This window comes from Raphanus sativus, unplaced genomic scaffold, assembly GCF_000801105.2.
Source record: "Raphanus sativus cultivar WK10039 unplaced genomic scaffold, ASM80110v3 Scaffold2799, whole genome shotgun sequence".
In the NCBI taxonomy this organism is placed as follows: Eukaryota; Viridiplantae; Streptophyta; class Magnoliopsida; order Brassicales; family Brassicaceae; genus Raphanus; species Raphanus sativus.
The window spans coordinates 1-13,346 of NW_026618107.1; the positions used below are offsets into that span (position 1 = coordinate 1).

Here is a 13,346-nt window from a genome sequence, read left to right on the forward strand (position 1 = left end):
TTAGGTTTAACTAATCTATGTTGGTTAAGATTTGGTTTAATTTAAGTTGGTAGGTTGCATTGTATAGGAGGTATGATATATTCTAGCAACAACTATGAAAGAGTCTAAAATTTAAATGAGAACTTCAAATAGTAGATAATCCCTAAATTAATAGATTAGATTTTCAAGAACAATTTTTGGTAATAACATAAAAGGCCTAAAAGAACCGGACAGAATCTAGTAATAAAACCGAACCGGACCGGACAGCAACGTGGATCTGGCAAGAGAAATCCAAGGGTTAAAAAACGGCGAAATCTCACATCTCCCAAAATCACAGCCATCCAATCTCTCTCTTTCGCTCGCAAATCTCCCAGCTTCCCCTCTCCTCCTCATATCTCACAAAATCTTCTTCCTTCCCTCTGCAAAAATCTCCCAAATTGAATCTTTCTCATTTCGTATGTTTCTCTCTTTCTCTCTCTCGTGGTGTTTTGAATCCTCAAAACCCCTAACTCTGGGGTTTTTTTTGATTGGATCGTCGGTCTTTTATTAGTTTAGATCGTAAAATTCTGGATTAAGAGATTTTGGATTGTTTCATATGTTTTTGTCTTTGTTTATATATCCGAACGATGCAATTGATTCGTCACCGTGCCTGCGCAGATCGATTCCTAGGAGAGCTCTTCATCGTAGATTCCTTTTTTTTTGTAATTCTTAGTATCGATCTGAAAGTTTTGAGTATTTAGAGTTAATTAGCTTTGATGAGATGGAGTAAACATAGATAGAACAGACTCTAGGGTTTGATTGGGGATATGCTGAATCTGCATTGAGTCTCATTTCTTCTGATGATAAGTGATGTTTATCTTTACGGTAGCGAGTTTAAGTTTCCACATGTCGATGCTTATCAGGATTTGTAGATGTGGGGGCCTTTATTAGCCAGATCTGGTGGCTTTCAGTCTTATTAGTTTGGCTTTTGTATTTTTTTTGGTTACTTTCTTAGACTGTGACTAATAATATATGTCGAATTCTCTCTGTAGACAACCATGAGTGACCAAGGAGAGAAGACTTGCCCACTATGTGCTGAAGAGATGGATCTCACTGATCAGCAATTGAAGCCTTGCAGATGTGGCTATCAGGTCTCTTTCCATCTTCTGTTAATTTTACATGTTACTTCTTATTGCAATTGTTCAATAGCAATAATCAGCATAACCTTTTTAGCTTTTAGCTCAAAGTTGAAGCATGAAATTAGAATACATGTGATGAGAAGTGGAAACATGTCACGTCTTTTTTTTTTCTGGCCTCTCCTTGATCAATGATCTTTGCTCTGTTGATGATTTTTTTCTTCTTCTTCTGTATGTGATACAGATATGTGTTTGGTGCTGGCATCACATAGTGGACATGGCAGAGAAAGATCAGATAGAAGGGCGTTGTCCTGCTTGTCGCACTCCTTATGACAAAGAAAAGATCGTTGGGATGACTGTTGATTGCGACAGGTTTGTAATACGGTGCTTTTTATGTGTGGAATTTAATGTTTTCTGGGGAAAATCCTTTCTTTATGCTCTCCTTTGCTGATTTGCATATGTTTGACCTTTTTCAGTCTGGCCTTTGAAACCAACATGGAGCGCAAGAAGACTCAAAAGTCGAAATCAAAACCTTCTGAAGGGAGAAAGCAACTCACTAGTGTCAGAGTCATCCAGAGGAACCTTGTTTACATTGTTGGGTTGCCCCTTAATCTAGCAGATGAAGATGTATGAGAACTCCCATCACACCCTTTTTAAAATTGCTTTGTGGATTGTTATGTGACTAGGCTCCGTTTTCTTTGCAGCTACTCCATCATAAAGAATATTTCGGTCAGTATGGAAAAGTTCTAAAGGTTTCCATGTCCCGAACGTCATCTGGTGCCATCCAACAATTCCCTAACGATACATGCAGTGTGTGCGTTTCTGTCAGCTAAAATTTTTCCCTTATCATGAAGTTCATTGAGTTTTTGCTTGTCATTATTGTTCTCTTCTGATAATATTCTTTTTATTGTTCAGATACATTACTTATGCAAAAGAGGAAGAGGCTGTCCGTTGCATCCAGGCCGTTCATGGGTTTACCTTGGATGGTAAATCACTGAAGTATGTTTTGCCTCGCTTCCTTCTTGTTTGAAAACATGTATCTAGTGTTTTTAGTTTGTTTTCATTCAATTGTGGATAAGATGTATGTACATGCATATATTTCAGGGCGTGTTTTGGGACAACCAAGTATTGTCATGCATGGCTGAGAAATGCGGTGCGCCTTCCACGGATTCTTGTTCTGCTTTCTGACCCCCTGATGTCTTTTGTAGTGATGAGTTGCATGTTTTTGTTTCCAGGCTTGTGTTAATCCTGATTGTCTCTATCTGCACGAGGTTGGTTCTCAAGAGGATAGTTTCACAAAAGATGAGGCCATATCTGCCCATACAAGGTACTTTTTATCATATTCATCTTTATAATTCCGTCTTGCGTTCATGATTGTTCGCTTTCTTGGATCAGTTACCTTGCTAGTATATATGTAATATGATGGCTGGTCTAGTATTTTTGGATGATTAGTTAAGTCTTATAGTAATTTTGAAGGAGTAGAGTTCAGCAAATCACCGGAGCAACAAACATACTTCATCAACGTTCAGGGAGCATGCTACCTCCACCACTAGATGCTTTTTGCAGTGACAGTTCTTCTGCTAAACCAATTGCAAAAGTTCCTTCAAGTGTAAGTTCAGTTAAATCTTAGCTTTGTAGTGACATTGTGTCCAATTTCGATTGATTACGCACCATTTCCTAGGAGTTTTAGTCTCCAAATACTCTCCCAAGCCTCAAACTACCACCCCAAAACTAACCACAAAAATATTACAAATCGGAAGGCTTTCATGTTTGTTAGTCCCAGTTGGTGACTAACTTATTTATGTGACATGACTAGGTTAGGGAATCTATTCAGTTTACTAAGCTTACTATATTCATTTCTATTTTTTTTTTCTATGAGCAGAATGCAGCAAGTGTTCCCAGGTATTCTCCACCTAGTGGGAGTGGGAGCTCTAGCAGATCCACTGCTCTTCCCGCTGCAGCGTCATGGTAAGTTTTTCACTTGCTACTTTTATGCTAGGTATTTTGATTGGTCAATATAATAAAATAGGGATATCTGCTGCAGGGGGACACATAATGCAAACCAGCAGTCTTTAGCAGCGTCGGTTAACTCAAATGGATCTTCTGATATACAAAGAACAACATCAGTAAATGAAACCTTGGCCTTCTCTGCTGTTGTTGCAAATGCAGCTCATGGACCTGTGTCCTCTAGTAACGTTCTTAAAAGACCATCCAACAAAGAAGAAAATCAAAAAGTTGTTGACAAAAGCAAGCTTAGGGTTTTGAAGCCTTTGCAGCCTAATGTTGTGGTTGGTTCTGGGACCAAGAGAGCCACCTCACCTGATAGAGATTCTCCTAGCAATCGGTTATCCAGTTCAACAGACTCTTCCTACGATGGCAGAGACGTTGACAAGCCTTCCGCTACTGTGAACTCGTTTGACGATTCAGATGAAGCTGTAGAAGATGACCCTATTGTAGGTAACTTGCGTGTTGGTGTTTCACAAGATGGCTGTACTGTAGGAAACTTGGCTGTTGCTGTTTCACAAATAGAGATAGCCACGAATTCGAGAGATGAGCGTCCTGATATTCCAATGGCAGTTGGTAGCAAGTGTGATCAAGGTTCTAGTAGACAATCTGATCATGAAGTATCAAAGTTGTCACATCTAGAGCAGTGTAAGATGGATAGCTCTATAAAGACTGATAAAAAAGATATACCATCAGAGAGTGGGTTCCCTCATACAAGGCCAGAGTGGGATTGGAGATTAGATTTGCAATCCCAAATGCAATTCAGCTCAAAATTGGATGTGGAGGATATCTCATCATTACATAACCAAAGGCATCACCGTGAAGAGGATGTTACCAACTCGCTGTTTTTGTCTAACTCTTCAAGTTCCATTTTGGATTCAAATCATCTGGCTTCTCGTTCTTCCCTACCTTGTGAACCTTCAGGTGTAAACGGTTCAAACTTGAGATTCCCTTCGGATAGAGGCAGCGATAGGTTGCATTTTCCAAGTGGGTTTGGTGAGAAATCCATGTTCAGTGCGGATCACTCTCTGTTTGCTAATGAAGGCAGGAACAAAGTTCGCAGCGCAGAGGATGAAGTAATCTCAAACATTTTGTCACTGGACTTTGATCCTTGGGATGAATCCTTAACCTCACCCCAGAATTTGGCTGAGTTACTAGGTAAAGTTGATCAGCGAGCCAGTCCTCTAAAACCTTCAAACCTCCTGAAGCAACATAACAGTCAGTCCAGATTCTCTTTTGCACGGTACGAAGAATCTAGTAATCAAGCATTTGACAGAGAGAACCATAGCATTTATGGGCAGTTTTCAAGAGATCAGCCTATTCGAGAGTCTGTAGTGAGCCGAGATATCTATCGTGATAATCTCGGGAATCTAATTGGATTTGCTTCAAACTATTCCGGTGGATTATTGGAAGACGTTGTTGCTGCTAGTCCTTTATTCTCATCGCACAAGACTCCTGGTCAGTATTTATAGTTGATGACTTTTCTTTGTTTCTTGTCTGGATTGAATCTTTTTCTAATACATTGCCGATTTGTTTCTCCTGTTGCAGTTACACGACCCCAAGTTTCTGCTCCTCCAGGATTTTCTGCGCCCAGCAGGTTACCTCCTCCTGGCTTCTCTTCACATGAAAGAGTTGGCCTATCTTCTGCCATGCTAAAGAATACATATCAAGTACAGCCTCCAATTGGGAATCCAAGTGGTGCAAGTGATATAGAGTTTGCGGATCCTGCTATTCTAGCTGTTGGAAGAGGGATGATAAATGCAGACTTGGATAGGAGATCAGTTTTCTCATCACAAATGAATTCTTATGGGAATGAGACAGGACTCCAAATGTCAAGACATCAGTCTCTGTCTGCTGCACAACAACAAGTCAATGGGTTTCATCATGATGTCAGAAACTTGTCTCCTTCGCCTATCGATCCTTACGGATTTAACTCAAGGCTAATGGATCAACAGGCACAGGGAAGTAGCTTATCTCTTTTCTCACATGGATCAACAAGACAACAACCATCTGCAAATCAAGCCTTGTCCAATGGTCACTGGGATAAGTGGAATGATGGCCAAAATTTGAACTCTCTAGGCATGGCCGAGCTACTTAGGAATGAACGGCTGGGATTCAATGGGAGCCTATACAACAATGGATATGAAGATCCGAAATTCCGTATTCCAAGTCCCGGGGGGGATGTGTATAATAGAACATATGGGATGTAATTCTGGCATGAAGAGAGATATTCTACTTTGTTGGATTTGCTCTGGTTGGTCCCAAGTTGATGGAAGAATCATCAAAAACTGCTTCCAGTGACTGCTGCGCAGAGTGAAGATGCATGGCCCCAACATAATTTCACCAAGAGCATTTTTGAACTCCAAAGGTATTCAAAACTTTTATCTTATGAAGTGTTATATTGGCTTATCCTCTGGTTTTGATAGTATATTTGACCGGTAATAAAAGATGTTTTCTCTATTGCAGGAGCGTGAAGATGTTGATGTTTGGTTGCCTTGTTGATGCATGTAAGCGTCCAAGTCCACTGGTTGGTTAGAGAGGCCGCCTCTTATTTGTTTTCTTATTCAAAACTGTAACTCAATTTAGTTCTATAGACAATAAAGTTTTTCTCTAAAACAGTTTTATACAAAATATAATTGTTATAGCAAAATCATATATATAAAAAAAGCAATCGGAATATTACTGCTGAATCTTTCCTACAAATTTATCATTAATAGTTCTGAAAATTGTATAATGTTAGAATTACTGCATGCAAGTGTTGTTTAATTAAAAAAATCCACTGTTTGAATTAAACCAGGATCCTTGTACAAAAAAAAATCAATGACAATCTACTTTAAACCAGGATTCACCAATCAACCATACAACATTCGAGAACTTTTAATTTGAGCATCTTCTTGTCTCCAATACGTTTGCAATATTATTTCCGTGAGACCCAAGCAAAAGATGGCGATGGGGCATCAGCTTCTGCACCAAGTCCGAAAACAAATCCATCCTGTTCATCTCCTGCGTGACTCTCAGTGCCGTGAGCACCACGAAATTCCCAAACTCACTCCTCGCCAGCCTCATTAACCTATCTCCATCGCACTTCAAAAGCTCCACAGCCACCACACCCATCGACACCTCAGCCTCCAAGAGCTTCTCCACGATGTAGCTTCCGTACTTCTTAAACGACAGATCAACACAGTGCCCACGAAGAATAACCGCCACGTTGCGCTTGCAACGCAAGTCATACAGTTTAAGCACGTGTTGCACCACGAAGTTCCCCCAAGGATCGTTGCTTAGGAAGAGAGCGTTGCGCGCGACTACGTCTAGTAGCCGGTTCCTGAAGAGGGGATCATCCGCGTCGGTTACGACCTCGTTGAGCGCGACGCATCCGTGTTGGCTACGCGCTATGTCGAGCGCGTAGTAGAGAACGTTCTTGTACATTACATGTTTCTTCACCCGGTCGAAAACGACCACAGCTCGAGTCGCCACGTAGGATGCGAACTTGTCTGTCATGATGTCGAAGAAGCGTTGCAAGATAGCATCGCAGAATAACGAGTCCACGTCATCCGATATTCCGAGGAGCCTCTGCACGCGTCTCGACCCGTACTTGTTTCTGATGACCTCCATGAAGTAGTCGGAGTCTGACGTCAGCATCGACGCCATCCTCTGAAGCTCACTTTGGTCAAACGTTGAGATCAGATCCTTAAACTGTCCCACGTCTTCGCAGCTAGTCATTAGGTTAAAGAGCCGTTTGAAGCGCGTATCTGATACGTCGGAGGAGGCGCGTGGGGCGAATCCCGGAGGGGGAATGGAACCAGAGACTCGAATACGTTGTAAAGCATTGGACATGGTCGACATGGAGAAAGGATTGTCATCGGGTGCCATTGTACAGAAACTAATCTCGACTAAGCTTATGGAGATGTTCGAGAGATGCTTGTTGGATTGAAGCTGTGAAGGGCTGTAGTGACCTATATTTATACTACTTTGTTAGAGAGAGTATTTGTTTTCTTACTAGGAAAAGGAAATATAAACTGCTAGAATTTTCCTTTTTGCGTTTTTGTTTGCTATATAGTTTTCATATTCAGGTTTTGCTTTTATTTAATTCGTCAAAGGTAGATTAATCGGAGATGGATTAGATTTTTAATTATATATTTACTCTTTTTTAATAAGCTTTATTTAAAATCGTAATTTGGGACAAAATCAAAGGGTCAATATAGGGGTTAGTATTAAGTTTATTGCTAACTAAATTTATATTAAAAACAATGTTTGGCCAAAGAATTATATATTTACCACTCCCAATGACACTACATTAAGATTAACTCAACACTTCATAATAACAATTCAGCACCAAATAAACCACACAGCATGAACATAACAAACTTAATAAGATAATACAACAAAAGACAAACTTACTAATAACAATGGTAATAAAGAAGATAAGAGGATATCATACTTCAAAATAATTTAAATTGACATGGAAAATAACGAAAATTGACATGGATATACACACAAGACAAAAATAAAGTTAGTAACAATGACTAAAATATCAACTGAGTATACTTAAATATAAGATAATATAATTTAAAATACAGTTTCAGATAAAAAAATTACATCTCTTTTAGTCGGTTAATTTAATTACTCATCCGCCCATAGAGGTAGAGGGGGTTAATTGCTAATAATTACTCCCTCTGTTTCATTATAAGTGTCGTTTTAGACTTGTGCACACGGATTAAGAAATCATTTAATTTTGCATATTTTCAATATAAAAACATCATTACCGATACAATTCAACCAATAGAAAAATAGAATAGAGAATAAACTTAATAAATTTTGCATTGAAATTCTAAAACGACACTTATTTTGCAACGAAAAAAATTCTCTAAAACGACACTTAATATGAAACGGAGGGAGTACTAAAATGGTATCGTTCACACAACACCTACATAAAAACAATTCATACTTACATAGTCATAATCTTCTGAAAATATCTTCTTCTCCTGTCTTCCTTTTGTAAGTATTCTTCACCTAAAGAGAAACATCTCCAAACTCATTCAAAATATATACATTTATAAAATGTCATTTTAAGAGCTCTAAATCTCTGATGAAATCTTGTGCTTTAGACTTATTGGGCCACATGGTTATTTCAAAAACCAGACGTAAACAAAAGAGAAACAACTCCCTTTCCATGTGGACACTCCATGTGCAATGGCAACGAATAAGATCAAGGAAAAAAAGTGAAAGAATTTTAACTTGCGCGCAATTAGCTTTGGTTTTTTGTTCTTTTTACCTTCGAGGTTCATTCATCGACTTCCCTTCAAGCAACTCACCCAACAATCTATCAAGATCTTCAGCTGTATATTTTATGTGTTTCTGCGGATTCTTCCCATTCTCAACCAGAGGCCTACACAACTCATCGGTTTAAACTCCTTTAGGATTTACGTTTTGATTTAAGAAAATATTGACTTTTGCAAATTAAACACAAATTTTACCCAAAGCGTTTGAGAAATGAACCGTAAGCAGGCAATAATACTTTAGCAACAGCAATAATACCCCCTTGACGATGAACCTGTTTTCCAAGAGGAACTAAGGAAGGATGGCCAAGGGTCGACGAAGGTCAAGAATACATATAATCATCTTTTCATAGTTTAATTATTTGAATAAGTTACATGTTCTATGAGATTGTACAAAAGATAGAATAGTTTTAATCCGTTGTTATAATTACAAAAATGCATTATGTGTTATAAATATCATATTGTAAAAAATAGATGAGAACGCCTCGTATATTTTTTTTCCATTCGCTACCTTGACTCGGCATCGTCTTCAAGAAGTGGGCTTTGTCTCATACGCTACCTTGACTCGGCATTCTCTTCTTGTTGGCTCAGCTTTGTATTATCTGGAGAGGAATGTACAGAATCATAAAGCTCGATTGGAGAAGCACTTAGCTCCTGTTCTGATCACTCTCACATCTTGTCTTCTTGTCTAGGATCTTATCTAAAAGCTGGTGGGTTAGGTCACATGCTTTACTTGTCATCCAAGCTAACCATGGTGATCTGTTGGTCTCGTAAGTGAGATGTAATAATCAATCAGAAGAAAAGGAAAATTAAGGCTAATTATATTATTTATTTTTCTAATTAACTCCTAGCTCAAAACGAAATACAAAAAGGAAAAAAAAATCAATAAATATCTATGATTATCTTTGGCCAAAAAGGAAAAAAAAACACTTAAAATTAGTTATTGATATATATCAAAACGAAATCTAAAAAAAAATCAGTAATAAAATTCCAATTTTATCTTATAGATTTGGAAGTAATTGTCGGTCTTCAGCTGCCTATATAAAGAGAAGGCGTTACTAATGGAGCATATCACGAAGAAAAACGCTTGAAAACAATATATTTTTATAAAGACATCTCACCATGGGTGGAGGAGTGGTATTTTTTAATATGCTTCTTCCGAAATATAACCTGGATGAATCAAATCATAGGAGGGCCCAAGTCAACGGATACGGAATTCCGTGGGGGGATAAGGATTTAGTCGAGTGGATTATTAAGACACACCCAGAAACAGCACTGAGTTTACAATCTCAGAAGCCAGTACTCAGGGCATTTCATATGATGCGCGATATCTCCCATATCATCCGGAAACTTGGCCATGAGCGAACGCTGTCTGATGCTGAATTAAGGAGAACTTCGGAGAAATTGGCTTATCTGACGGAAGACGGTATAAAGGTGGAGTGGTTGTGGTCAGAGTTCGAGGTGAAGAAACGTGAAGCTTACTTGGAGAGGAAGAAACGCGATGCTTGTGAAGCTCGGATTGTGGAACTCGAACAAGAGGTCAAGAAACTTGAGGGTGCCATGTCTGGTCTCAAAGCTGAGTTGAAAAACGAGAAGGCCAAGTTGAATCCTCGTTCGTTTAGGAATTTCTTCTGCCTAAAGACATAAAAGACTGCTGCTTAAAAGATGATTTGTACGTAGTTTTCTTTTCTAGTATGTATATACGAATGATATAAGAGCTTTGATAGCTTGCCACACACGGTTCTTGTTAGAGCCTTTTGTTTGTTGTTTCTTCTACCATATGTATAAGACTTGAATATCCAGACTGCTTCTTTAAATTTACCGGAGTTTAACGGGCTAATGAATTGCTTAGTTAGTGAACACAAGTTCTTACTAGTATTTTTGTTTAAATATACAGATTGCTCATTAAAAATAAGTGGATTTTGATTGATTTTAGGTTAGAAACCTAAACTGTTAGTCCTCCTCAATCATCACAAGAGGCCAAAAAAAGAAGAGAAATTCTTGGGTTCACCCCTAGAGTGAACCTTTAGGTTCACCCAGCCAATAAGATTTCGTTATTTCATATTCAGTATCTTTTAAAAAAGGAAACAAAATATTGTCAAGTTTTATTATATTTTAAAAATAAAAATAAAAATAAATAAAAATAATAATAATTGCAAACAAAAACACCTTTAAGAAAATATACTTTTAATACCGTCAACCAACATTAAACCCTAAATCCTAAACCCTTGGATAAACCCTAAACCCTTGGTAAATCCAAAACACTTGGATAAATTCTAAATCCTAGAATTTAGGATTTATCCAAGGGTTTAAGGTTTACCCAAGGGTTTAGGGTTTAGTATTTAGGGTTTAGGGTTTAGTATTTAGGGTTTAGTGTTTTGCCAATTGTGTTAAAAGTATATTTTTTAAAAAATCAAAAGATTTAGGATTTATCCATGGGTTTAGGGTTTATGATTTAGGGTTTAGGGTTTTGTATTTTGTTTACGGTATTTTAAATATAAAATCTTTTTTGCTACTACTATTATTTTCTATTTATTTTTTATTTTAAAAACATAATAAAACTTGACAATATTTTGTTTCCTTTTTTAAAAGATACTGAATATGAAATAACGAAATCCTATTGGTTGGGTGAACCCAAGTATTTCTCAAAAAAGAAACCAATTTGGATCAGTATTTCTCTTTATATTATTAATAACTGGTTACGTTTTATTTTATTACATTTTTCATATTTTTTCATATCAAAAATATTCTTACGATTTTTGATATGCCACATGAATGATTCACTATTAGGTTTTTTCAAGGAAGAGAGCTTGCCAAACACAGTTTAACTAGGTGTGTGCGGGCATAGTTATCTTTAAAATATTTATTAATACATAAATCAAAAATCAGCATAATAAATTTTATTTATGTTCTCAAAAAACTAAAAGTGTTTATCAAAATATATATGATTTTTATGAAAATATGTAAAATGTAAGAGAAATTATACGATATGCTTATGCGTTAGAAGATTTGAATATCATACACACGTAAGGAATCAATTATGGCTTTCAAAAACTCCTTCAGAATTTTTAGCAAAAAAAAAAAAAACTCCTTCAGAATTTCAGAAGATTGAGAAAATAACATCATGAATTGTTGATTGAAAGCATTTATTTTGCTCAAACGATCTAAGATTACAATCTTGGGCTGACGTTGATATATTGGGCTTAATCTGGGCTTATGGGCCTAGCTTATATTCCTTTTCCATTTGATACACCAAATCAACTTTCCTTTCTTCATATTTCCCCACATGTCTGAATTTCACTTCATTCTGTCTGAATTATTATTTAACTCAGATTTAACAGTTCTTTTTCAAGCCGTGGATTGATCTTTTGTCGGGAATCACGTCTAGACCATAGAGATTCAAGGTAATGTATAATTCATTAGTTCGTTACAAATCATGAGTGAATTGTTTACCAAGTTTCTGTTCCCTGAAAGAGATTTTTTCTGTTACATTTATTCCAATTTAATTTGTTGTTAAATTCAATTTTATATAACCACTGATTTCGCTTGGATGTAACTGTGTAATAAATTTGTTTCCTTTGTGTGATTCTTGTAAGAACAAAAAATAAATATTATCATAGTGATCGCAAACTGTTCGACAAAAAGCCTCAACGAATGTTTTTGGTTTGTACAACTCTTTTGTTTGATTCATGTCTTGTTACGCACGTTAACTATATATGTTCTCTTGAGGATACAAGTTCGTTATGTTCGCTCTTGCTCATTGGCATTTGAATATTGCAGATTTATTCTAGATTACTCCAGTGTCTGCCATGGGATACAGTTCAGATGACGACAAGATCCTCAGCTACAACGATGTCGTCCTCAGGAGATCAGATTTGGACATCCTCAACGGACCCAATTTTCTAAACGACCGTATCATCGAGTTCTACCTAAGCTACCTATCCACGGTCCACACTTCCTCTGCCATCTCACTCATCCCTCCCTCCATTGCCTTCTGGATCTCAAACTGCCCCGACACCGAATCACTCAAAGACTTCATCGAACCCCTTAGGTTGCTCGAAAGCGACCTCCTGATATTTCCTGTAAACGACAATACCAATGTCGAGCTTGCAGAAGGAGGGTTACACTGGAGCTTACTCGTGTACCACAGAGAAGCCAACTCGTTTTTCCATCACGACAGCTTGATGGGACTGAATAAATGGAGTGCAAAACAGCTCTTCGAGGCGGTTTCTCCGTTTGTGTCTGATGGTGATGCGATGTACAGAGAGTGCAGTGATACACCTCAGCAAAAGAATGGGTACGATTGTGGTGTTTACCTTCTCGCAATTGCCCGGGTTATATGCCAATGGTTTAGCTCTGGAGGAGTGAAGAACCGGGATGAGTTGTGGTTTACTGATGTGAAGGAGACCGTACCGGATCTGGTTAATCATTTGAGAGAAGAGATGTCAGGGCTGATCAGAAGGTTGATCTCTGAGAAGAGTGCGACTGTGTGAGTAAATGAGAGATGGTTTAGTGAATGATTTTAGATTACTTTTGATATTTCATTCTTTTTTTTCGAACAATTACACTTGATATTTTCTAATATTCAAATATATGTAGTTAAGCCCACAGGTTTTGTAACTGTAGGCCCAAATTACTTCACTGTGGTAGAGTTATTACAGGCCCGCAGTAGAAAAGCAATATCTGAGTGAGAAGTTTTCTCTGATACAATTTAGCCATATAGTACATTTAAAAAATGATTTTTTTGCAATGAATTTCGAAAGCAAATTGTATACATCTTACATTAGAGAAACTAGCTTCATATAGACGAAATCAAACAAAAACAAAAAAAAAAGATGAAAGAAAACTTTCTAAAAAAGAAAGAGATAAAGAAAAGAGATCATACGTTTGAGTAAGAGGAGCACATTCTAATACCGATCAAAACTTATTAAATAAAATAAAAAACATTACAGATCGTAAAAACGAATCCATT

At 37.3% G+C, this 13,346-nt stretch overlaps 3 protein-coding genes across 5 annotated transcripts; 2 read left to right on the plus strand and 1 right to left on the minus strand.

Annotated features, from left to right (window-relative positions):
• Positions 1 to 277: 277 nt before the first annotated feature.
• LOC130506005 (uncharacterized) lies at positions 278 to 5,788 on the plus strand. Of its 2 annotated transcripts, none has more exons than XM_057000607.1 (13): positions 278 to 434; positions 1,011 to 1,109; positions 1,339 to 1,466; positions 1,571 to 1,721; positions 1,799 to 1,908; positions 2,010 to 2,093; positions 2,199 to 2,247; positions 2,330 to 2,421; positions 2,571 to 2,703; positions 2,977 to 3,062; positions 3,139 to 4,556; positions 4,647 to 5,466; positions 5,565 to 5,788. In XM_057000607.1, exons 2-12 carry the CDS (start codon positions 1,017 to 1,019, stop codon positions 5,306 to 5,308), a joined length of 3,006 nt encoding a protein of 1,001 aa, XP_056856587.1. In that variant the 5' UTR covers positions 278 to 434; positions 1,011 to 1,016; the 3' UTR covers positions 5,309 to 5,466; positions 5,565 to 5,788. The 2 variants fall into 2 exon arrangements, with proteins under 2 accessions (XP_056856587.1, XP_056856588.1); XM_057000608.1 differs by having other exon boundaries at positions 2,577 to 2,703.
• Positions 5,588 to 8,566, minus strand: LOC130506006 (pumilio homolog 18-like). The gene is made up of 3 exons (XM_057000609.1): positions 8,371 to 8,566; positions 8,048 to 8,108; positions 5,588 to 7,051 (listed from the first exon to the last, which is right to left on the minus strand). The coding sequence occupies exon 3, from the start codon at positions 6,966 to 6,968 to the stop codon at positions 5,976 to 5,978; it is 993 nt and encodes a 330-aa protein (XP_056856589.1). The 5' UTR covers positions 6,969 to 7,051; positions 8,048 to 8,108; positions 8,371 to 8,566; the 3' UTR covers positions 5,588 to 5,975.
• Positions 8,567 to 11,626: 3,060 nt separating this feature from the next.
• Positions 11,627 to 12,980, plus strand: LOC130506007 (NEDD8-specific protease 1-like). 2 transcript variants are annotated; one of them, XM_057000610.1, is made up of 2 exons: positions 11,627 to 11,778; positions 12,155 to 12,980. In XM_057000610.1, exon 2 carries the CDS (start codon positions 12,184 to 12,186, stop codon positions 12,865 to 12,867), a length of 684 nt encoding a protein of 227 aa, XP_056856590.1. In that variant the 5' UTR covers positions 11,627 to 11,778; positions 12,155 to 12,183; the 3' UTR covers positions 12,868 to 12,980. The 2 variants fall into 2 exon arrangements, with proteins under 2 accessions (XP_056856590.1, XP_056856591.1); XM_057000611.1 differs by having other exon boundaries at positions 11,630 to 11,778; positions 12,176 to 12,980.
• Positions 12,981 to 13,346: the final 366 nt, after the last annotated feature.

Bases quoted from the DNA above. Each gene is read 5' to 3' on its own strand.
- LOC130506005 (XM_057000607.1), top strand. From the start codon at position 1,017: ATGAGTGACCAAGGAGAGAAGACTTGCCCACTATGTGCTGAAGAGATG. The intron at 1,467-1,570 runs GTTTGTAATACG...GACCTTTTTCAG, and splicing joins ATGACTGTTGATTGCGACAG to TCTGGCCTTTGAAACCAACA. The intron at 2,248-2,329 runs GTGCGCCTTCCA...TTTTGTTTCCAG, and splicing joins ATGCATGGCTGAGAAATGCG to GCTTGTGTTAATCCTGATTG.
- LOC130506006 (XM_057000609.1), bottom strand. From the start codon at position 6,968: ATGGCACCCGATGACAATCCTTTCTCCATGTCGACCATGTCCAATGCT.
- LOC130506007 (XM_057000610.1), top strand. From the start codon at position 12,184: ATGGGATACAGTTCAGATGACGACAAGATCCTCAGCTACAACGATGTC.